Here is a 23492-nt window from a genome sequence, read left to right as displayed (position 1 = left end):
TACTTAAAAGATCGAATCTTGACTATGGAAATCATATGCTTAGTGCTAAATTGGTTGGATTTTGGATTTCTTAAAAGTTGCACACACCAAAAGATCAATGCTTTAAGATCTATGTTGCTTTCTTGGTCTCTTGGTTCTATCGGGCAACTGAAGATTGCATTTTGATTTGTAAAGTATAACATGGTGTGATTTGATTTGAACAAAAAATGGGGCAATTTCAGATTTGATTAAGTTGTCTACAGTGAAAGATCGGTGATTAAAAGATGGACTCGATTCTTGATCTCTTAATTCGTTGAGTTTCTTTTGTTTGCTTTGAGTTGAACACTGTGATATGGGCTGAACAGAGAATAGGCAGTGAAGAACATAGCTCCGAGGATTCGAAGCCGGTATGTTGCTGACGCAATGGACAACAGCTTTAACTGTACAAAAAGAAGAAAGATGGAAAAAAAAAAGCTCAAGGGTATATATGGAAAAAAACTAAATTCAAAATAGTTTTAATTGTTATTGTGTAATTTAAGAGTTGGAAATTATGAGAAAGTGACACATGTCTGAGTGTGGCTCACACATACTCATTTGAGTGTGAGCCTAGCACTCCCATTTCCTTAAACTATATTAATTAAATATTATAATATAGTTATTATTCGATTTTTCAATCCAAAACCTTGAGATCCTTCTTTTAGCAAATTTAAGGCAAACTTAATTTGTTTCTTCCTATAGAAGTAACTGTCTATGGATAGCGTTAGAAGCCTGAAGGACACGAAGGGCAGCAACTTGTTGGTGTATTATTGCACTGGTTGGTCACATATTGACAATTGACGTTTTTTTTAAGGTAAAACTCAAACAGATCAATATCCGACTTCTTTGAATTTAAGTGCAGACATGCAGATCCATATCTGACTCGGCAAATGCTCACAATTCAAGTTTGCTTTCTCAATTCAGAAGCATCGCATAAATCTTCCTGTCCATTAATAATTTTGATCTTATGATTTTTAGAAGTTTGTAAACAACTGTACAATATTTCCAAGTCAACTTTGCTATGTATACTTTACAACCTTACAAATAGTGTGGAGTGATTGATTAATGTTTTAGAAAGATCTTGCCATGAGCCTGATTTGGGAATAATCTATAAAGAAAGGGTCATTCTTCAAAGGACATGTAAATAGGTCAGTTTCTCAAAAACCTTCCTTTAATTTAAGAACCGGAAATAGCCGCCCTGCATGCTAAACCTCCATCCCAGCGCACAAAATCATTGGAGGATCCGAATTCCAAACGTAAATCCTAGCCTCGATCCCACACGTAAACAGAAAGGCGTCTACCCTTACGAAAAAGACTCAAGTTCGTATTCCCGGCCCTCTACCCCAACTGTTGAGATTGTAAAAGACTAATAACAAAAGGGTTGTTACTGACAAGCAATAAATTACTTTGTTTCAAGTGAAAAACGGAAACAAATTATCGAAATAAGACTTTATGAGCAGCCGCACATAACAATTGACAATTTTGAGACGAGGGTATGACATTGCAAATGGAATCCAAGTTGAGCTGTTGAACATGAGGCAGATTTCAAATGTGGATACTGGATTCAAAACAGGTATGAAATGAACTTTTTGAGCCAAACCAAAAAAAAAAATTCGAAAGCAAAGAACGTATCGACCACTCCAGAGTCCCAGACAGCTACAGATACAGTGGAATTATTCTATCCATTCTTGTCCTTGAATCACCAGTTTCTCAAACAAGATCTGTAGAGGATCCACAACTACTTGATTACAGGTATGCAGCATGCCCAAGTGGTTGCTGATTCAATATATTTTGTGATCTTTATGGGACAAATCAAGAAATAGACAAGACAGAATTGTAAATTCAACGATATGGCTCCGATCCGGCATTGCAGGACCAGATAGACCTTCTTAATAAATTGACAGCTGGCCAGCCGGCCAGCCTGCCAGCCATCGGTGTTTATATTATTATTCTTATTAAGATGAGAACGTTGCCACCATATAGATATATATGGAAGCAAGTTAGTTAGCTAGCACTAACTAGCAAGCCAAAGAAAAAGAGAGAGGTATAGAGGAACAAATTAATCAGAGATGGGCGGAGAGAGGAAGGTTGTGTGTGTTACAGGAGCTTCTGGTTTCATAGCTTCATGGTTGGTGAAGATTTTGTTACAGCGAGGTTATGTCGTCAAAGCCACCGTTCGTGACCCAAGTCAGTGTCATTACTATAATTTCTTTTGTTTCCAAAACTTTTTGTTCACCAAAACAGAATAGAGTAAGTATTTGATATAATGTAGCTCAGTTAAACTGACCAGTTATTCTGTTTGTGTATATGCCGCAGATGATCCAAAGAAAACAGAACACTTGCTCTCACTTGATGGAGCAAAGGAAAGGCTTCATTTGTTCAAAGCAGAATTGTTAGAAGAGGGGTCTTTTGACCTTGTAGTTGATGGATGTGAAGGTGTTTTCCATACAGCATCTCCGGTACTATTTTCATCGATCAGTGACCCACAGGTTCTTCCAATTCCCATGACTACTTTCCTATATGCTTTACATGTTTTACCATCATTTAATTCTGTATCATATTTTCTTATTAGAGAAACAAATTACGTACTCAGGATAATTAATCTTTTTGCTCCACATCACAGGCAGAACTGATTGATCCTGCAGTAAAGGGAACGCTTAATGTTCTTAAATCATGCGTGAAATTTCCAACAATCAAGAGGGTAGTTTTAACATCTTCCATGGCTGCAGTTATTATCAATGGAAGACCTTTAACCTCTAATGTAGAAGTTGATGAAACATGGTTTTCTGATCCACTTGTTTGTGAGGAGTTGAAGGTATGTATGCCTATTCCACTACTAAATTTATGTTCTTACAAGTTTCACATATTATTCACGTGTACTAGGAACAAAATGTAATGTTTGGCCTTAATACATGGTCTGGAATGAACTTTCCAGGCATGGTATTTACTTTCAAAAACTTTAGCAGAGGAGGCTGCTTGGAAATTTGCTAAAGAAAATGGGATTGACATGGTGACCATAAATCCAGCGTATGTGATGGGTCCACTCTTGCAGCCAACTCTTAATTACACTGTGGAGATGGTTCTGAATCTCAAGAATGGTACACTTTAGATATAACCTCCTTTTGTCTTCCTTGCTTAGAGCAGAGTATGATGCAACATCTGTCTAAATCGACATTTAGGGTTTAGGAATGAACAATTTGGGTTTAGGGTATAGTATTAATTGGGGACTGCACTTAGAAATTGGGGACTGCAGTTGGAAATAAAACTAAATACATATATGAAAATGCAAGGAGTGAACATTCAACACTTATATGTTAGAGATGGTTCTTGTGATTCAAGCAATTGATTGTTTGTTTCTTATCCTATACAGATGCTCACGAAGTAACAAATGGATATTATTTATCCACTGATGTTAGAGATGTTGCCTCGGCTCATATTCAAGCATTTGAAGTTCCTTCAGCGAGTGGAAGATATTGTCTAGTTGCAAATGTCACCCCTATTTACAAGGCTCTGAAGATTTTAGAACAACTTCATCCGACTTTGTGCCCACCTGAAATGTAAGTTGGATATGCAAAGTGCCACAAATATTTGCAGTTGAATGTTGAAAACCCAAATTTAAGTCTTGAACTCATTGAATTTGACAAATTTCTATGGTAAAGATTTGGTTTGTTTCAATGTTTGCAGATGTGAGCATGATATCCCTTCTGCCCCAGAGTATCAAATATCCCAGGAAAAAGCAAAGAGTTTGGGAGTTAGTTTCCTTCCGTTGGAAGTAAGTCTCAGGGACACTATTGAAAGCCTGAAGGAGAAGGGATTCCTCGAGGCTTGAATTATGCAACCGGCAGCAACTTGTTCATTGCACAAGCTTCTCCAAAGAGATGATGAATTTATGTTTGTTTGTCTTCATTTCTTAAGTTATATAGAGAAAAGTGGCATTTCTTATTCCATTTATTGTAACAATTTAGGGAATAAACCAATGAAAAATCATGATAATATGCAAACAGGGTTTGCAAGATTAATGAAATTAATTTATGTTGTTAGAGGATTTGGTTTAAAACAAACGAGTTAATTTAGCTTTCAGCACTTCTGTCTTTTAGTTTATGCCATGATCAGGTTTTGAATCACTATGACTTATCGAATTCAGTTCAAGGAAAGCTCAAGTTAGAAGATCACATTAGTAAGCAAATGAATCTAAATCATAAAGCTTGGAGAACTATTTTTTCATCAGAACAAGTTTTCATATAATTATTACAGTGTGTTCCAATTATATATACTATATGTTTTCACATTATCTACCTGCCGATATTTAATAGCATTCTCAGTATAACCGGCCGTCTTCAACTTCAGAATTCTTCAAAATCCATTACTGTTCTGATAACCTCATCTTTCTGATCAGCTTGATCAGGAACACCAATAAGCTGCAAGTTTAAATGCAGACTAATAAGAAAACTTGAAAAATATTGATAGGCAGCAGTGTGGTTGCACAAGGAACACATTTCACTGCCATAAGAAAAACATCTGAACTGTTTAACACTTGAACGACACAAACTCTGACAACCACTATAAGGATCAAAGAGCATACTCAGCAGTGCAAGCTCTCTCTCATGCATTTCAAACTGATAACAAACACAGCATATTCGAAAAAAAAAAAAATGAATAAAAATATAAATGTGATGGGACACAGCATACAAAGGCCCTCCAAACACAGCACTTGGATTCTTTTATATTTTTATTCATTTTTTGTAATGAAATTTTCGCTCATATGTCTTAGGAGCCATTCTTGGATGACTTTGTGTGTCCCATACAAAGCAGGGCCTAGAAGCGGCACCAGTGACAAAAGCAGAAGCCAAGAGCCTTTGTCAAACCATTTTTGTGAAGTCATATCGTTGTAAACCCAAAATGGAGCAAATGCAGATAGTTTCCTCTATCGAGCCATTCTTGGATGACTTTTCGCTCATATGTCTGACCAGTCTCAAGTGTCACTGGATCATCAAAAAGGGTACTAGTTATGGGACACACAAAGTCCTTAGGAGGTGTAAATTTTCCACCACTAGTTTTCAGAATCTGCCATGAGCGGATTTGGAGATGAACTATACACAACAAGAATCCAAATACTGATAAGCAAGGGTCATAGCTGTAAGTTTGCCCCAGACATCGTAGCTGTAATTGGAACATCATTTACAAATAATCAAATAGTCATATATACAATCAAATGATCAATAATGTCAACAATCTGACCTTAAGTCCTTGCGAGAGCAACCTGACCTCAAAGTCTTAATCTAACAAAGTACCAATTGAAAAATCTAATAGAACATCACAAATTTCTACACATAATATTATAGCAACAAGCCAACAACAGAAACAAAAACGCCTAAATGTACAGAATTCCAGCTCACCAAATTTCCAAGTTTGCAGCATTAAGCCTTTACCGAATTTCCAGTTGATATCAGTAAGAAAGAAATAAATTGATTATCAGTAATCGTAGAACTAATGAACAATACCAATTTCAATTTTCAATTTTCCAATTCAACCTCAGTTCGATAATTCCCATAACCCCAGATTCTCAATTTATCAGAATAAGAAGATTCGAAGAAGTCAAGAACAAGAACTTACATGGAGAACCCGTGGGCTGTGAGGGTCAGACTGAGATTGAGATAGCGAACTGAAGCAAGCGTTCGTTATTATTATTTTTTTAAGAACAGGTTACTTGCTAAATAGGTTAACTATTTTCAAATATCCATGACCATTGGATATATTATCAATCAATGATCATGATCCCAATATTCACAAAACACACAGTATGGGATACCCCCAGTAAATTCTACGGTTCCTAAGAGCAGCAGCACATAAAAATTGACGATTTTGTGACGAGGTCACGAGGGTATGAAACTGCAAATGGAATCCAAGTTGAGCTGTTGAACATGAGGCAGATTTCAAATGTGGATACTGGATTCAAAACAGATATATATATATATATATATATAAATATATATATATATATATATTTATAAAATGAACTTTTTGACCAAAATATAATCAAAAGCAAAGAACATATCAACCACCCCAGACAGCTACAGATAGTGGACTTATTCTTTCCATTTTTGTCCTTGAATCACCAGTTTCTCAATGGAAGTAATGCTTTCAAGGTCTTTAGAGGATCCACAACAAGTTTATTACAGATATGCAACACGTCCTAATCTCCAAGTGAAGACTTTTTCATTGCTGATTTTATATATATTTTGGTGGTCTTTATGGGACAAATCAAGTAATAAACAAGACAGAATTGTCAATTCAAAGAAATGGCGGCTCTGACCTGCATTGCAGGACCAGAGACCATTCTTAATAAACTAATGGCTACCCAGCGAGCCAGCCACCGTTGTTTATATTATTATTCTAATTAAGATGAGAACGTTACCTCCGCGGCTCCACATATATATATATGGAAGCAACTCAAGACAGAGATAGGTATACAGAAAGTCAGAAACAAATTAATCAGAGATGAGTGGAGAAAGGAAGGTTGTGTGTGTTACAGGAGCTTCTGGTTTCATAGCTTCATGGCTGGTGAAGCTCTTGTTACAGCGAGGTTATGTCGTCAAAGCCACCGTTCGTGACCCAAGTCAGTGTCACTACAATAAATTCCTTTCTTTCCAATAGTTATGTTCAACACAACAGAATAGGGTCTAAGCATTTGATGTAATGTAGCTCAGCTAAACTGACCAGTTATTCCGTTTGTGTATATTCCGCAGATAATCCGAAGAAAACAGAACACTTGCTCTCACTAGAGGGAGCAGAGGAAAGGCTTCATTTGTTCAAAGCAGACTTGTTAGAAGAGGGATCTTTTGACCTTGTAGTTGATGGATGTGAAGGTGTTTTCCACACAGCATCTCCGGTACTATTTTCATCGATCAGCGACCCACAGGTTCATCGGATCTCCGTGACTACTTTTCTACATGCTTTAAATGTTTTGCCATCATTTAAACCTTTATCATATTTGCTTATTAGAGAAATAACTTACGGTACTCGAATTAATTTGCTCCACATCTTAGGCAGAACTGATTGATCCTGCAGTAAAGGGAACGCTTAATGTTCTTAAATCGTGCGTGAAATTTCCAACAATCAAGAGGGTAGTTTTAACATCTTCCATGGCGGCAGTTGTACTCAATGGAACACCTCTAACCTCTAATGTGGTAGTTGATGAAACATGGTTTTCTGATCCACTTCTTTGTCAGGAGTTGAAGGTATTACGTCTGTTCCACTACTAAATTTATCTTCTTCCAAGCTTCACCTATTGTTCACGTGTATTAGGAACAAAATGTAATGTTTGGCCTTAACATATGGTATGTTATGAACATTTCAGGAATGGTATTTTCTTTCGAAAACTTTAGCAGAGGAGGCTGCTTGGAAATTTGCTAAAGAAAACGGGATTGACATGGTGACCATAAATCCCGCGTATGTGATGGGTCCGCCCTTGCAGCCAACTCTTAATTTGAGTGTGGAGATGGTTCTGGATCTCAAGAAGGGTACACTTCAGAAATAATCTCCTGTTATCCTCCTTGGTTATAGCAGAGGGATGGAAAATTTATTCAGAAATCTGTCTTAAATCGACATTTAAGGTTTAGGAATGAGCAATTTGGGTTTAGGGTTTAGGGTTTAGTATTTGGTGACTGCACTGGGAAATAGAATCAAATGCATATATGAAAACATAAGGAGTGAACTATATGTTATAGATGATTCTCAATCAATTGATTGTTTGTTTCTTATCCTATACAGATATCAACGGAGTAGCAATTGCAAATTATACATCTACTGATGTTAGAGATGTTGCCTCTGCACATATTCAAGCATTTGAAGTTCCTTCAGCCAGTGGAAGATATTGTTTAGTTGCAAATGTCACCCCTATTCACGAGGCTCTGAAGATTTTAAAGGAACTTCATCCTAGTTTGTGCCCACCTGAAATGTAAGTTGCATTTGTAAAATGCCACAAACGTTTGCAATTGAATGTTGATAACCCAAATTTCTAAAGCCAGGATTTGGTTTGTTTCAATGTTTGCAGATGCGAGCATGATACCCCTTCTGCCCCAGAGTTTCAAATATCCCAGGAAAAAGCAAAGAGTTTGGGAGTTAGTTTCCTTCCGTTGGAAGTAAGTCTCAGGGACACTGTTGAATGCCTGAAGGAGAAGGGCTTCCTCAAGCCTTGAATTATGCGACTGGCAGCAACTTGTTCGTTGTACAAGCTTCTCCAAAGACATGATGAATTTATGTTCGTTTGTGTTCAGAATTTCTACAAGTTATGTGTATAAAAAAGTGGTATTTCTTATTCCATTATTGTAACAGGGAATAAGTCAATAAACCAATGAAAATCATGATAATATCCAAACCGGGTTTGCAATTAAGATGAATAAAGTTAACTTATGTTGTAGAGGATTTGGTTTAAAACAAACGAGTTAATTTAGCTTTTGATCAGCACTTCTGTCTTTTAGTTGTATGCCATGATCAGGTTTTGTATCAGTATAACTCATCGAATCGAGTTCAAGGAAAACTCAAGTTAGAAGATCACATTAGTCAGCAAATAAATCTAAATCATAAAGCTTGAAGAACTATTTATTCATCAAAACAAGTTTTCATATAATTCTACAGTGTGTTCCAATTTAACTATGCATCCTTTTAAGGTCTCTATAACTTCCACAACTTCTCCTATTTTCATTACTAGAATTTTGTTCATAGACATCGGTTCTGGACCGATGTTAAACTAATTTTCGACCGATGTCTTAGTGGGTGTAGAGAAAAGTATAGACATCAGTATAAGCGCGTTTTCAACCGATGTCCCAGACAACAACCAACATCGATTCTAAAAAACAAATCGATGTATAATCGTTATAATCATCATATTTTTGTATGTTAGGTATGTCTAATTCTTCATATTTTCACATTTTATGCTTAATAAAGTATATGTCGAACAATACCTACGTGAACATTTGCATCAATTTCTATTCCAGAAACGATGTCCAGTACACTTGTAGACATCAGTTGCCATGAGTATTGTTTGTTCGTGGGCATTTTTACATGTAGCTTGGCACATTATTTTCTTAGAAACGATGTCTGTATCTTTAGGCGTCATCGGTTTTTTTTTTAAGGACTGATGTTTCATTTAACACAGCACATCGTTTTCATTTAAGCAAAATGATGTTCAATGGTTTTATGTACATCGCTTGCTTTTTCTAGAACCGATGTGTTGTTTCATTGTAGACATCGCTTTTGTTTTGTAAAATCGATGTGCACTAGTTTTGAGTACATCGATTCTGCGGACATAACTCAATATATTAATAATCATAAGACATCGATTTTCATTTTGATACTGATTTCTAATCTCTCAAGTGACTTCGTTTTCCTTAGCATTACTGTTTTGTTATGCTTTTATATCCTTCACTTCATTTTGACAAGCGTGATGAGCTAAGTTTGCATCTAGCTGCTGCTAGGAAAAGAAATGCATTTCATAATCATCCAAAAATTAGGGCTTTCCATTAATTTTCTTTCCAAATTCATGATTGAACATATGTCACAAAAGAAAACCCCAAAACCTACAAATGATAGCCTAGAAACATATGAGCAACAATCGACAAAATTTCTACACCAAAGTTTGCTTCAAAGCAAAAAGTAGCCTTGCTCAAAATTCATCTTAGTAGTCAAGTGCAAGAGAAATATGTATTAAGCTAAAAGTTCACATGAAGTGAAGTTAACAACGGTAACCAGACCAATGTGACTAGATCACCTTATCAGGCTTGCCCATCCATTTCACTTCACACCCTAGCTCTTCATATTTGGCAACCAAATATTTCATAACTTATTGTAATCCAAGGCCCTGCAAGAGAATGACAAAGTCAGTTTCACAGTGCAACATAAACCTAATGACAGTGATTTCTGGTATTTACTAAACTCAACAAAAAGAAAGACCGACATGACTAAGCTTAAAAGGTACTAAAAAGGTAATGAATCTCAATACACATAATTCACATCGGAATACCAAGTGAGAATAAGCATGACCACTTTACCTTATCACTATCATCTCTCATCACATTAGTGGTCAAAGCCATCAACTTTTTCTTGCTACGCTCTGGCATTTCTACCAAGCTAATCTGCACAAAACCAAAGAGAACCAAATGCAAATGCAAATGCACATCAATATTCAAATCAGTATTATGCAAAGATAGTCTTGATAATACTAAAACAGTTCTAAATCTGCACAGAAAATACTAAAAATTTCCACTCCAATTAAGATGCATGATGCCTCACCCCTCCTTGTCCACCCCTCGCTCATCACGATAAGTAATCTAATTGGGAAGATACGAGAGAAAACAAAGAAGGATTTTATACATAAGTTACAACCATGTAAACATTATAAATGAGAAACAGTATGCACCAACACCCACCTCCTCGTCTATATAGTCATTGTTTTGCAATGCATAGAGCCAGAAGTTAGGCACCCCTTTCTCTGCCAAAATACGTAACAAGATAATAAATAGTGATGATATAAATAACAAACACTAGATAGTGAAACTTCACATAAAATTATACACAAAGAGCAAGATCAGATCGTGTATAAAACTTCACATAATAGAGATTTAGCATTCTTTCACATTCCCCCTAAACTTAGCAGAAAATTTAGCTAAGTGGACCTAGCCGTTATATAAAAATAAGTGAAGCAAACTCATTCAAGCACATAGCAACTACTCAGACCACTCGTTGTAGACAGAATACCACTAAAGTACTTAGCATGCATATATATATATATATATATATATATATATATATATATATAACTCCAAAAGGAGGACTAAATAAATGTCAAATATACCTCTTCAGAAGCTGGAGTATTACGAACAATAGAAGTGATTGACGAATTGAGTCGAAGTTTCTTAATTAAGGATGTCAAATCCTAAACATAATGAACTGAGTGACAAGAAAGAGACCTCAATTTGGCCTACAGCAAAGAGGTCACATCCAATGAGATTCCAGGCTTCCACCTTTCCAATATTCCTTGAAAATTTTGAGCCGCTGAGATAAGAAAATCAGATATCAAATCTAACATAGAAAAAGATTTAGTTCAACTGCAAAATTACATGTAGAAACAAACTAATTTACCTTTTAAGGAGCTGCGGTATAAAAAAGAAGAGGAGTGATGATATCCTGGAGGGTGATATGACTGGGTGAGAATATGAAATTCCCAAACACATTAAACGGAGTTGCACAAAGTCTTCAATCTGCCATACTATACCGAGGTCAGCATGACACGAAAGTCTTGAACGAGAACTCAAATGAGACTTTTGGATCATTTCTGCAGTTCCACTGTTTCATTGCAATCAATTTCTTCTGTGCCTAATATAATAAGTTTAGCAAGAATATGTATTAGTCATTCATAATTGATTGAAGTGTAGTGAGAAGATTAGCCGTTTTGCAATTAACTCCATGTAACTAAATTTCATATACTAAGTGATGATAACTTACTCAGCTATCAATTTTAGTCCTGGCCTTGATATACAGTTTGTTTGATCATTGGCCTTACCCAATGCAAAATGAGTTCTAAGGCTAAATTTTGAAGGTGCCTTCCTAACTTAGTAATGAGTAGAAACTTAGACTAGGAGATATAGATTGGGTGAGAGCATCAATTTAAGATCTATCAATCCATTGAGTTTTGAATAGAGAAAACAGAACATAAAAACAAACATAAATAAATATTAATTAGCATTTGAAAGTAGAGGCTGAGACTACAAGAGCAGCAAAGATCAGAAATGTCAGGCTTTGTTAAAATAAAATACATTGTTTACTAAATTTAAATTAGAGCAGAGCAAGGGCAAATTTACATTATGGACTAAATTAGTGAATCTTTTTACTACTGCAAAACTAAAGCTGTAAGCTTCTTCAGGTTTTGTTATTTTCCTTTTCATTTAGGCCTTCCTAAAGCTAGAGACTCAACGCAGTTGCCTTGGTTGGCTTGGCCAAGGGACTGCTCTGGTTTGATCTCAAGCTAGAGTTAGATCATCATCATCTTTGGACAGTCAAAAGAGAGACTTAATAATCAAATTCTGCATGCAGTGGATCAATTTTGATAATTGGAAATTAACAGATAAAAGAAGAAAGAAAATGATTGGTACGTACCCAAGAAATCAGATGGGCAATCAAATCCAGACTCCATCTTTTTGTACAATTTTGCGATCAATTTTGATTTTTGGGATGTGAGAAATCTTGGACCAGTCCAGGCCTTGCCTGTCTTTGCAACTTTGAGACAGAATTGGTTTCACCTCCAACCAAACCCAAATGTACGAGAAATGAGAGCAACATCTGAAACCTTACATTTGAGAAATGTCAACCTTCTATATATGTCCCAGAGTGCCCGCCAAGCTTTCAGTGGCTACAGTTGGTGGAAATTGGGCATGTCAGCAAGATCAAGTGCTCGCATTGCTGATTCAGCACCTGGACTAGCAGCCCTGAGCTCTATATGCAAGCATCTTGCACCATGTAGATACATACTGTGCTGCAAGCATGCTTGGTAGCATTTGCAAGTCCATCACAAAAATGAAGGGATCACTCAAAGAGTGGATGCATAAATATGAGTATCAACGCCAAAAAAGTTCTCTCCACCGCAGGTCCAAGAGTTACATTTTCCTCCTTATTGGGCTCCCCAACCTTCCTCTTTGACAAGCTAGGCAGCTAATAGATGATGATTCAGGTCTGTCTACGCACATCTCTTAGTGCACACCCCTTGAGAAACCTTACTTGATCTTCACAATATATCATTAATCCTTCTGGAGTACTGCAAGAATATGAACACATACCAAATACAATAAGATATTGTTACTTATGGCCTAAATTAAATAAGACAATCAATCTTGGACTCCCGAATTAAAGATTAAAATTCATGATAATTGTATCTTGAAACTCAACGCCTATATACCTCTTTGGTTTTCATGACAAAACATAACTGCAGTGATTCAACGGACACCATGTTCCCCAAAAGAGGCACAAATTCACATAAACTGCACTCGTCATCCCTCAGCCTTCTGAAATTATTTGAAGATATCTGTCGTCTACTGCACAGTATGCACAGTGCAACTATAGTTACTGATGTTTGGATTTGAATGCAAGGGGTTCAGTATTTACTGATCTTCTCTTGTTGAGTACCACAAACTTGGTCCCAAATCAAGTTTCTTCTCATTTACCAATCTTGCTTGCTCGAAGACTTCCAGCTTATAATTATTTTTTGAAAATGTTTTTAACATATAAGTTGCATCAGACAAGGTTTTGTCTGGCTAACAAAGAAACAGAAGAATTCAATATGTTTTCAAATGTCCCCATATTTGTAACGTACACGTATATTATCAGACCAAACCATTCTATAGAACTAAGTGAATCAAACTCATTTAAGCATATACATGTTCAGCTAGTTAGAGAACACTGTATGTTTAAAATGCAAGAAATCTGATTCCATGCCTCTATTCTTGCAACCTCAGTGAAGGTCTGTTCCTCCCAAGATGAACAAATTCTTCACCAGTGTCTTCCATAAGAACTGTAGCAGTTCCAAAAGTAGTCAGAAATGACTGTAGTCCATCTCCTCCACATATTTTTGGACATAACAAAAAGGAGGATAGAACAAATGTCGAATATACCTCTTCAGGAGTTGGAGTATTATGAACAATAGAAGTTGAACTAAATTCACATTAGACATAGCATAGCAAGTTCAAATTTACATTGTACGTGAATCTTTTTTTATACACAAAGAGCAAGATCAGATCGTGTATAAAACTTCACATAATTAGTACCAAGTATTCTATCAGCCTTCTAATTGTGCAACTTATAGTGTTCACAGACAAGACACAAGACCACCACAATCACTATTCCAAGATACAAGTAATCTCCACTTCTAGTTCGCAAACTGAGCTGATAAATTAAACAACAAAAAAGCTAACTCAAGCATACAAAAAATGCTGAACATGATTATGACAGTTTCAGCATAACTTAAAGCATCAAAAACCATGTAGATATAACAATGAACTCCTAATATATCAAACCTCCCATAGTTAGCAGTAGTGAAGAAGCTTACAAATCATTTTCAGATCCCTCCTCATAAACAAAAGTGCTGAAAACCGGTCCCATTGATCTTTTTGAATCATTACCAATCGAGCTACCATCTCCACCTTTGCTCTTCTAGCAATACAAAACAAACAATCCGACAAGAAAACCAAACAGAAAGTAAGTAACTACACCACTGTACTAATACAGAGAAACATCGAAAACAACAAGGACTAGCAAGACCACTCACCACAATCAAACCATCAGTCCAAGTACTTCTGCCATGCTTGCCAAATCCTCAATCACCAAATCGCCAAGAAAAACATTTCAACCTCCAGACCGTCCAATCTCAAAAGCATAACAAAATCAACAGTACGTTCAAACTCAAGGTAACCATTCAATTTCAATTTCAAATGGGTGATTCATGATTCAATCAGATTAAGAAGAAGAAGATAAGAAGAGAAGAAGAAGAGGAAGAGGAGTAGAAGAAGACGGAGAGGGAGACTGGGAGAGACAGATACCTGGAGCTCGGAGACCGGAGAGGCGGAGACGGAGAGTCAGAAACGGCGGAGACGGAGACACGGAGTCATGGAGAGAGTCAGAAACGGTGCAGTTGAGTGCAGCTGGGTTGCTGTGTTCGGGTTTAGGGCTCCAACCTCGACTTCGGTGGGGCTTGAGAGGAAAGAACCATTCTTCTTTAATTTCTTCAACTCTACCAATCTCAGATCGAGGCCGAGCTCAGGATTCAGAGCTGTTACTTCAATTTTAGATCGAGGTCGGGATCTCAGCGCTTCAGATTCCGCCTGAGAATGGAGGAGGGATGATTGTGATGGTGAGGAGGAGGAAGAGGAGCTCGAGTTTGGGTTGAGGACGGAGCTTAGGGTTTGTGTTTCAGATTTGGGGTCGGCGCAATTTTTTTCTAAGAGTGAAAATTTTGAGTTTTAGTCCCCGCTTCCTCATTTCACTTAAAGACTTAGCGCTTTTTGCAAAAATAGGTTTCCGCAAATTTTCAAACAAAACTTTTAACACCGGTCATTTTAAGAACCGATGTTAATGATATACATTTAAATCGGTATTTTCGTAAAACGATGTTAGATTACTTTTTTACATCGTGGGCAAGTCTGACCGATTTAAAACATGCGATGTCTATGAACAGATTTCTAGTAGTGTTTGTTATTAGGTAGCAAAAATGGGGAGATGATTCAGAGCACCGACGTGCACTTGCACAACATGAATGGATGGTTAGATTGCATTAAATAAACTTTTTATTTTTTAAAAATAAGGTTGATAATAATTATCAAGAGTTAAGATTGTTTTATAAGTGTTGGGTTACTTGCACCGTCGGTGCATAGAATAATTTCTAGCAAAAATGAAAGAATAATTGTTTGCACTTTCCAATAATCCCCGCATGAACAAACCCCGTCACGGAAAGGGTGAAACCGATTCACATCTCGGACTAGAATCTCTTTATTGGTAAACTTGGATATGAACTTTGTAACATAGTGGCAATCTTCATATTGCCTCAAATTCTTGGAAATCCGAATGGTTTCCCCATTTTTGGTATTGGTGAGACCAAATGCAACTGATAACTTTTCACTATGGCCTAATACCATACGTTCCTTCTCTTCCTCATCAAGATCATCGAGGACAACTTTAGTCTGTGGCTTATATCCTCGTCCTTTCATCTTTATTGACAATTCACCCAGCAGTGCATGAAGTTGCTACATTTGTGGTTTAAATTCGTCTACGGAATCCAACGATTATATCTTCCTATAAACTTCAATCCAACTGCGATCCGGTACCATTTGAAGTTCCCGAGCTTCTAGAAGTTTTTTTAGTCTTTTTACCTCATCCCACATCTTGGCCTCAGCATAAATATCAGCTAGATAGTATATTGAACACTTGCAGAATCCAGAATTCACTAATTTCAGCTAGATAGCAAAAAAGGCTAACGAACCAAAACAGATAATTTACTGGAGTAAGATAAAACAAATGCAGAATCCAGAATTCAATAATACTTCTTAAGTTAGAAATTTGCATATTCAGAATACCAAAATAGGAGCTTTCAAAAGTTAATGTTATAAAGAATCTATATAAAGTCTACCGAAAAAAAAATTCAGAAACTGCAAGAAATTAAATTTTCTCCATCCTCCCACTAATCCAAAGCATCAAAACCTGACAAGATTTCCATATTTTTAACCATTTAAGATGTCAATTTGATGATATCCTAGAGGGAGGTTCATGGCTGTAGCAAAACATTAAAAAGTTCCAGATCTAGTAAAAAAAAAATTATGTCATTAAACTGAAGTGCCCCCAAATAATACATAAGGATAAGGTGTTTGCCTTACCTAGAGTGGCCAAGGACATATAGACACAAAGTGAATCATACAACCATAAATAAACTCAACTTCAGGTTGATAGAAGAATAGGCAAGGAAAATGAAGTGCCTTTGTGTTAAAACAAAAAACAAAAAAACAAAAACAAAAACAAAAAGAGGACAGATCGAAAATGTATGAAAGCCAATAGCTCACGACACAATTGCACGCAAGCTTATCAAGTGTTAGTTTGATTGCAATTCATATGCGGGAGCTCTCCTAATAAGGACTACAGCTATCTTTTGGTGTTTCAACGCATGTTTAAAAAAAAAAAAAAAAAAAAAGAGAATTCAATAAAGAGGCAGTGAGGATTAGGTGTCTCCCATCAAGGTCCCCCAATCCTATTACATTTAGGGCAACCTTATTCTTGTTTCATATGCAAGTAGTTAGGGATACTCATTAGCTAAGAAAACCTTTAATCAATACTGATGTCAATAGGAAATAAATATGGTTCTAATGAACGCTAGGAATGTCATACTAGCTTATTTTGTAAACAGGCAACTTAGTTGTTGTGACTCTTAATAAACATTGTTAAGTCCATATTAAGTCTTCCAATCTCCCACTTACACTATCAATGTTCAAACAACAAGAAAAATTGTTGTACCAGATATAGCAAAAATGAAGTGTGCACATAGACATCCTTAGATTCATCCAACCATCTAACCCTCAGTCATTCTACAACTTACTACATTTCAACGTAAGTGTGTGAGACAATACAGTATTCTTGGTGTAGTTTGACATGAAGTCATGAACTATGAGCTCAATGTGAACTTCCCTTTTTTATTTTTCCAGCGATAGTATATGCTTTCAAAAACTAAAGAGGCCGCTTGAAAATTTTGCCGAAGTAGATGCCATTGACTTGGTTGCCATAACAAGATGATATCTGGCAAGGTTGCTTGAAAACAATATATATTTTTGAGGAAGAGCCTGGACAACTGCTCTTAAGCTATGACCATTAATGAAACCATAGAATACATGGTGGAACATAGTGTCTAAACCCCAAATCACAATATACATTAAGAGAATCACCTGAGATAATAATAGGCGTCTCGACTAAGAATATTTATTCTAACATGCACCAATTAACAAAAAGTGCATTACAGGCTACTCCATTTGCTTTACAATTGTGGTGACATAGTGGAAAAACAATACTCGGTCGAAGACATAGTACAATAATATCAACTTTTCCACTATGTTGCCACTAGACATTAACCCAGTGACACTAAGTACATCATGCCACTAGAAGGTTGCGACTATTTGACAAAGTAAGAAATTTTCCACCTAACTAGGATAGACAAGGTGTGCAGACTTGGACAAAGCCTACCTCGTCCTACCATGTGGTAGCGACTTATTACTGACATAATATAGTAAATATGAAATAAACCAGAACATAAAAAATTAAAAAAATTAAAAATAAGAAAAAGTAAAATAGCCCGTCAAAAGAGCGAAGGCCCAAAACTCGGGAAACCTGGTGAGGAAACCGCACCAGCCAAAGACTCAAGCCCAAACCCAACCCTGCGTAGCCTCCATCGTCGCAACCCCAACCCAGAAGCATCTTCATCTCATCATCACTGCCATCGTACTAGCAATCTTAACGTCGAAGAGCCAGTGCTGTAACACCAATTTGATGATCCACCGGTGCACCACCACCACACAAGCAGGGAAAGGTCTCGGGGAAATCTAAAACCCACACTTGCAACCCAAACCAGACCATATACTGCAAGCAAACCCCATTTTCGTGCTTGATCTGGCCCTTGCGACTCTCCATCTTGCACCACCAGTTGAAGACGACAACACCAGTTTGGTCGGACGACGACTCCATGCAACCTCCTTAGCCAGTGCGATTCCCTCTGCCATTATTACTCGGTTTGGATACTCAGAGTTGTAATGCATCAAACCACACCTTACCAGCTTGGGCACATCACAGTGCCATGGGGCTCTAAAACATAAACTGAATGCTCGATTTATATCCTAGAGAACCGCTAGGCATTTTGTTTGAAAACTTTTTGTGAAAACACAACGGAAGCTACAGATACTTTTGAGGTGAAAACTTAAGTTGCTAAAATCTATTTCGTTCATCCAGAACTTGATAGAAATACTCACTCGAAAGATATGAACATCAAAGAAGGAGAATTCAATGAAATGTTCAATCAACAAGCCTCGGAATCTGAGGTTCAAGAAATAGACTATAGAGTAAAGTCTAGACAGTAATTTACCAAACTTGTTCTGCACACCTAGCTCCGTTCACTATTGTCCCGTCACCAGTGCACAGTACCTGCATCCATATTGTTGTAGGGGTGAGCTTTCATCCTCGCTGCTTAACAGAAACTCTACCTCGACTAGGTTTGAAAATCAATGGATAAATATTTGGAGCTCCAGTATGAAAACACGCTTAAACCAAATATATAAAGGAACGACAAACTTTTTAAATATGATTTTTTACTCGAAAATCGATGCATGATACTCAATTGAATACGCGCGCTGAATCTTACCCGATGGCCAGTTCCATAAACCCACTACACAACCTTACCTCACTTCAAGTTATCACCAGGTAAGCGTAGCAAGAGCGTCCGCTACGTAGGTACGCACACATACCGAGTCCGTTATTACAGATACTCAGACGACCAACATAGCTAACACTCCGGAGGTTTAGAGAATCAAACTCAAGGAAGTCAGTGCCCCTTTCGCTCTCAAACCATCACATTTCTCACGATTTGGTTAGTATGCATTGCATTTTAACATAACCAAACCATACCACTTAACATGCACTGCATTAATAAAATATATAAGAAAATCACTAACCAAGAAGAGTCCTGAATCCCGACCTGAATTCCGATGTTTTCTCTCACGTATTCTGAGAGTCGCGAACCTTCTGTTCCTCGGATAACTAGAGTTCTAGATTTCGACATTTCGATAGTCAATATCTCATCGAACAATTATATGGAATTTTGACAATTAATAAATCGTCCATACCAAATTTTTCCTGGTTTGACCAGGAGTTGACCAAGATTTGACCAACCTTTCCTGTTTGACTAGAATTGACCATTTCGACTATTGTTTGACCAGTATTGACCACGTTTGACCAATCACCACAAGTTCAATAATTAACCCAAATTATTACCGAACATTTACTTGAAGTTTACGACAACAACCAAATATATATTGAGCGCACCCGATTCTCACTGAGGCCACCCAATATATAATAATTTCTTTACTCTAGTTAATAATTTCTTTACTCTACTTATCACCACTTCACGTAGTACTCAAGCAACGAAAGTTATGTCAAATTTCCAATTTTGTCAACGAATAAATTCAACTTTACTTAACGATTTCGTCACATAGTAAGTCGACGGAATTACTAAGGGCACCCAATGTTTTTTCGAACTTTTATGCAAGGTGTGCCCAAAACTACTATGGACACCCAAGCTTGACCATTTTCCAAATATTCCACAACCACATACACAACTAATATATTCCATTGTAATATTTATTCCTTGCCAAATTCACCAACAATATTTACCAATCATCTTTAACCAACACGAGCAGAACAACAAATTTACCACACAACAACATTCTCAGTCTCGTTCAACACGCAACAAGCATATACAACATTCAATCAATCAAATACCCACTTCAAGATCGCAATAACAGATTATCAATTCATTCAACTGTCGAGAAGTACCCAAACGTATAACTCCAGTTTTTACCTTCAATGGTAGGATTTGCAAAAGCAATGCTATTATGCTACTGACGAAGAACACGACAGTCTGAACCCAGACTAACCAATCCCTCGATTCTGCTACTAGGGTAATACCACCATCAAATCGTCCTACTAGCACTGAAATCAAGTTAAAAATGTCCGGAAGTCAGTGAAACGGTCTCCGGAACCTGGGTTTCCCGGCAGTGGCCGTCTATACCCAAAACGTAATTCCTCCAGAATCGAATTGAATTCGAAAACAACTTACATTAACTCATAGAGCACGAAGATTAGACCGTTCTTCACATGCCAATCAAGCTGGAAGCACCGGAGAAGCTGTCGGTGTTGAAGAACACGGCTGCCGAGGTCCAACCCAGAAACAAAATCATCAAAACGGGATCGAATCGAAATTCTAATTACACAGACGTGTAGAGTATGATGAGGAGATTTGGTTTCATACCACAAGCGGCTCTGACGGTGGCCGGAGTCGCCGGAGTTTGCACAAGGCTTCCAGTCGTCGAATCCCCGTTTCCAGTCGCTGCATGTATAATCTGGGACCACAGGGACGTAGGCGACCCCGATACGAAGCTTCTAGTGGCCGTGCGCCTTCGTGGGGTGGCCGGACGGCGTCCCTCTGGTCGGGTTCCTTCTCGGGTCGCGGTGGCTTCCGGGTCAGAGCTCCCAGCTCCCTCTCTCTCGTGTTTTCTGGAATTGATCCCCATCCTTGATCGGATCAAGGAATATAAATACCCCAATTTAAATTGCAATCAAGGGCTAGGATGAAGCAGATCGACGGCTAGGATTGCACCGCAATAGTTTCTTTTTATTTAAATGAATATCCATAATTTCCAAACTTCGGAAATTCATTATAAACACTTCGGGTGTCCAAAAATTTTCCCGAAAATTCTCACGGACTCGTCGTGTCGTGTACTTTATTATCAAATTCCTAAATTGAGGATTTCTCTTTGTGAAAATTTCTGAAAATATTCTCGAGTACTTTAACGTTTATCAAGATCGATAAGTAAATTATCGAACTATTTCATTTAAGCTCGATAAACTTTTTCGGGGCTCACAAGAGCAATGTCCAACAGATCAGCCGACGAGCGGCCTAGACATCGATTACCCCATCCGATGACAACATCCCTAAGACACGCCGCTGGACGGAACAAATATTTCTCCGAGTTTGACCTAGGGTGTGAGGCACATTCTATTTTTGAGAGAATACATGTTCTTTAAGTTATGTGTGTATATACGTTAACAAAAACTATATCTATTTTGATAATACGTGATTTGGGTATGATTAGTTAAGGACCATAGTTAATGTAACGTACATGCCTGATATATGACATTAAAACACGAAGGACAAAATACTGTTTCAGTCCCTGACATTTCGATTTCACCTAAAAACTTCCTATACTCTCCAATTTTAACAAATTGGTCCTTGTCATCCAACCACCGTCAGAAGCTCCGTTATCTTGCTGACGTGGCTGTAATTTACATGCCAACTCAGCAGCGCTGCATTCAATTTGAAAGGGAAAAAGTCCAATTTACCCATGCCTTGTTTTTCCCATTTTTCCCCTCCATACATGGCAATGTTTGTTTCCAAATCCCCAAATCACCTATTGGAAGCATAGATCGTAACCCAAGTAATACATGCTAATTTTCTGCAAATTACAACCCAACCAAGCATCCACAATATGAAATAGCATAAATTGACAATGAAGTTTGAAGAAAAATGAAGGCTAAAAGCAACCATTCACCTACATTCATGATTAATCCAAACTACCTAGTATTTTCAGCAATAGCAAGCCAATAAACAGAGCTCAAATTTACCAAAAATAAAAAATCGGAGCATTACATCCTCAAAAGCTATTCAAGTACTCCTAAACCCTAAATTGAAGATAGCTCTAATCATCTTAACAAAAGATTAGAGCTACCAACCTCCAAGCAAGGTTGCAGGAAAAAAAAATGCCTAAAATGTTTTCTTAAGCTTGCTAATGTCTTTTACAACTTTCCACACTAATTTCCTTTACCTGAGTATTCTTGGATCCTTTGTGATGACCTTGTGGCTGCTGCATCCTGCTTCCTTGATGCCTTAGAAGCTTGGACAAGCCTTGAAGTTGTTAGGGTAGATGCAGCTTGCATAGGCCTTGAAGAAGTAGGGGCAGATGCAGCTTGTGCGGGTCTTGAACTTTGCTTAGCAAAACTAGCTTGTTTAGCCCTTGATGACTTTGATGCAGACCTATTTGCATCCAACCTCGATGCCTTCAAGGCAGCCATCTTTTTCTAGACACATTGACAAGATGGTAGTATAAGTACACAAGTAGAGTTTTAAAAACAAAAGTAGTATATATGAATTCAGATCCTTATATCAGAGGATAGTGTAATGTTATGTACCCTTTGGTACTTTGCCCTTTCTTTTGCTTTCTACCTCAATTCATTCTTGCTAAAGGACTGTTTATTTGCCTTCTTAGACAGCAAGAAATAATAAGCATGTTAATTACAAATGGAACCACATTTGAAACCACAAATACATGACTGAAATCACAACTTCTTACCTGATTTTGGGATGTACCTCATTCATTCCTCATTGTGCTTTCTCTTCTTATTCATTGCTGCAGCCTTCTTTGAATTTAGGGGCATATGTCGCTAGATGTTTTGACATTATGACCAACCTGTTGACAATTGCCACACCTCAATGGGATCTTTGTACCCTTTCAAGTTTCACACCACCATCTGTGACCTTTTCTAAGGCATCCTTTATTCTTTTTGTTTTCGGGCGTCCAGGTTGCCTTGAATATTGGGGGGGAGATAGGTGGATCTTCACCTCTAAACCATAGGTCCATGCTATTCACAAGCTGGATCAGGTTGCTATATATACTCATATAAGTCTTCTTGATGTAGCATGGTGCCACATAGTCATCCGGGTCCTCCCTCTTCAAGTATATGGCAGAAATGGCATGTTGCAGGGGATTCCAATCAGGTCCCAACTCCTGCAAGTGCATGTCCTCAATAACAGGTCTACCACATTCTTCGAGCTTTCTATATTCTCAACCTCAGCAATGTCTCCACCATGGAAGGTTGCAATGCAGTCCACAGCAGCCTTCTCCTTGTTCTTCTCTATAACAGCCCTTGGCTTGGGGCAGATATTCCCATGGTAGGCTTCTATTTTTCCCTTTCTCACAGCAATCCTCTTCATAAGCTTCACCCTTAACTCTTCAAACATGGTCACAGGGGGCTTACCCCTAGCCTCCAAAATCCAGCCTTTGAAACTCTCACATATGTTGTTGATCATGATGTCACAGTCCATATCTGTGTTGAAGAAGGCTCTTGCACCAATG

The 23492-nt window shown here is 37.5% G+C and overlaps 2 protein-coding genes and 3 long non-coding RNA genes across 6 annotated transcripts; 2 read left to right on the top strand and 3 right to left on the bottom strand.

Annotated features, from left to right (window-relative positions):
* The first annotated feature begins 2029 nt into the window (after positions 1-2029).
* Positions 2030-4067, top strand: LOC112192068 (phenylacetaldehyde reductase). Its single transcript, XM_024331592.2, has 6 exons — positions 2030-2202; positions 2332-2504; positions 2639-2830; positions 2951-3113; positions 3386-3572; positions 3700-4067. Exons 1-6 carry the CDS (start codon positions 2085-2087, stop codon positions 3842-3844), a joined length of 978 nt encoding a protein of 325 aa, XP_024187360.1. The 5' UTR covers positions 2030-2084; the 3' UTR covers positions 3845-4067.
* Positions 4068-4184: 117 nt separating this feature from the next.
* Positions 4185-5928, bottom strand: LOC112192136. The gene is made up of 2 exons (XR_005809025.1): positions 5629-5928; positions 4185-4433 (listed from the first exon to the last, which is right to left on the bottom strand). It is a non-coding gene; the product is annotated as an uncharacterized LOC112192136 (long non-coding RNA).
* Positions 5929-6464: 536 nt separating this feature from the next.
* On the top strand, positions 6465-8434 carry LOC112192051 (phenylacetaldehyde reductase). Its single transcript, XM_024331572.2, has 6 exons — positions 6465-6631; positions 6762-6934; positions 7062-7253; positions 7373-7535; positions 7786-7972; positions 8069-8434. Exons 1-6 carry the CDS (start codon positions 6514-6516, stop codon positions 8211-8213), a joined length of 978 nt encoding a protein of 325 aa, XP_024187340.1. The 5' UTR covers positions 6465-6513; the 3' UTR covers positions 8214-8434.
* A 1301-nt stretch (positions 8435-9735) lies between these two features.
* LOC112192143 lies at positions 9736-10517 on the bottom strand. 2 transcript variants are annotated; one of them, XR_005809017.1, is made up of 3 exons: positions 10443-10517; positions 10065-10148; positions 9736-9874 (listed from the first exon to the last, which is right to left on the bottom strand). It is a non-coding gene; the product is annotated as an uncharacterized LOC112192143 (long non-coding RNA). The 2 variants fall into 2 exon arrangements; XR_002933389.2 differs by lacking the exon at positions 10443-10517 and adding an exon at positions 10306-10404.
* A 9392-nt stretch (positions 10518-19909) lies between these two features.
* LOC112192130 lies at positions 19910-20865 on the bottom strand. Its single transcript, XR_002933384.2, has 3 exons — positions 20612-20865; positions 20420-20509; positions 19910-20292 (listed from the first exon to the last, which is right to left on the bottom strand). It is a non-coding gene; the product is annotated as an uncharacterized LOC112192130 (long non-coding RNA).
* Positions 20866-23492: the final 2627 nt, after the last annotated feature.

The sequence above is a fragment of the Rosa chinensis genome, chromosome 1 (genome assembly GCF_002994745.2).
Source record: "Rosa chinensis cultivar Old Blush chromosome 1, RchiOBHm-V2, whole genome shotgun sequence".
Classification (NCBI taxonomy): Eukaryota; Viridiplantae; Streptophyta; class Magnoliopsida; order Rosales; family Rosaceae; genus Rosa; species Rosa chinensis.
The sequence above is the reverse complement of the archived record's forward strand: the minus strand, read 5'-3'. Positions and strand labels throughout refer to the sequence as shown.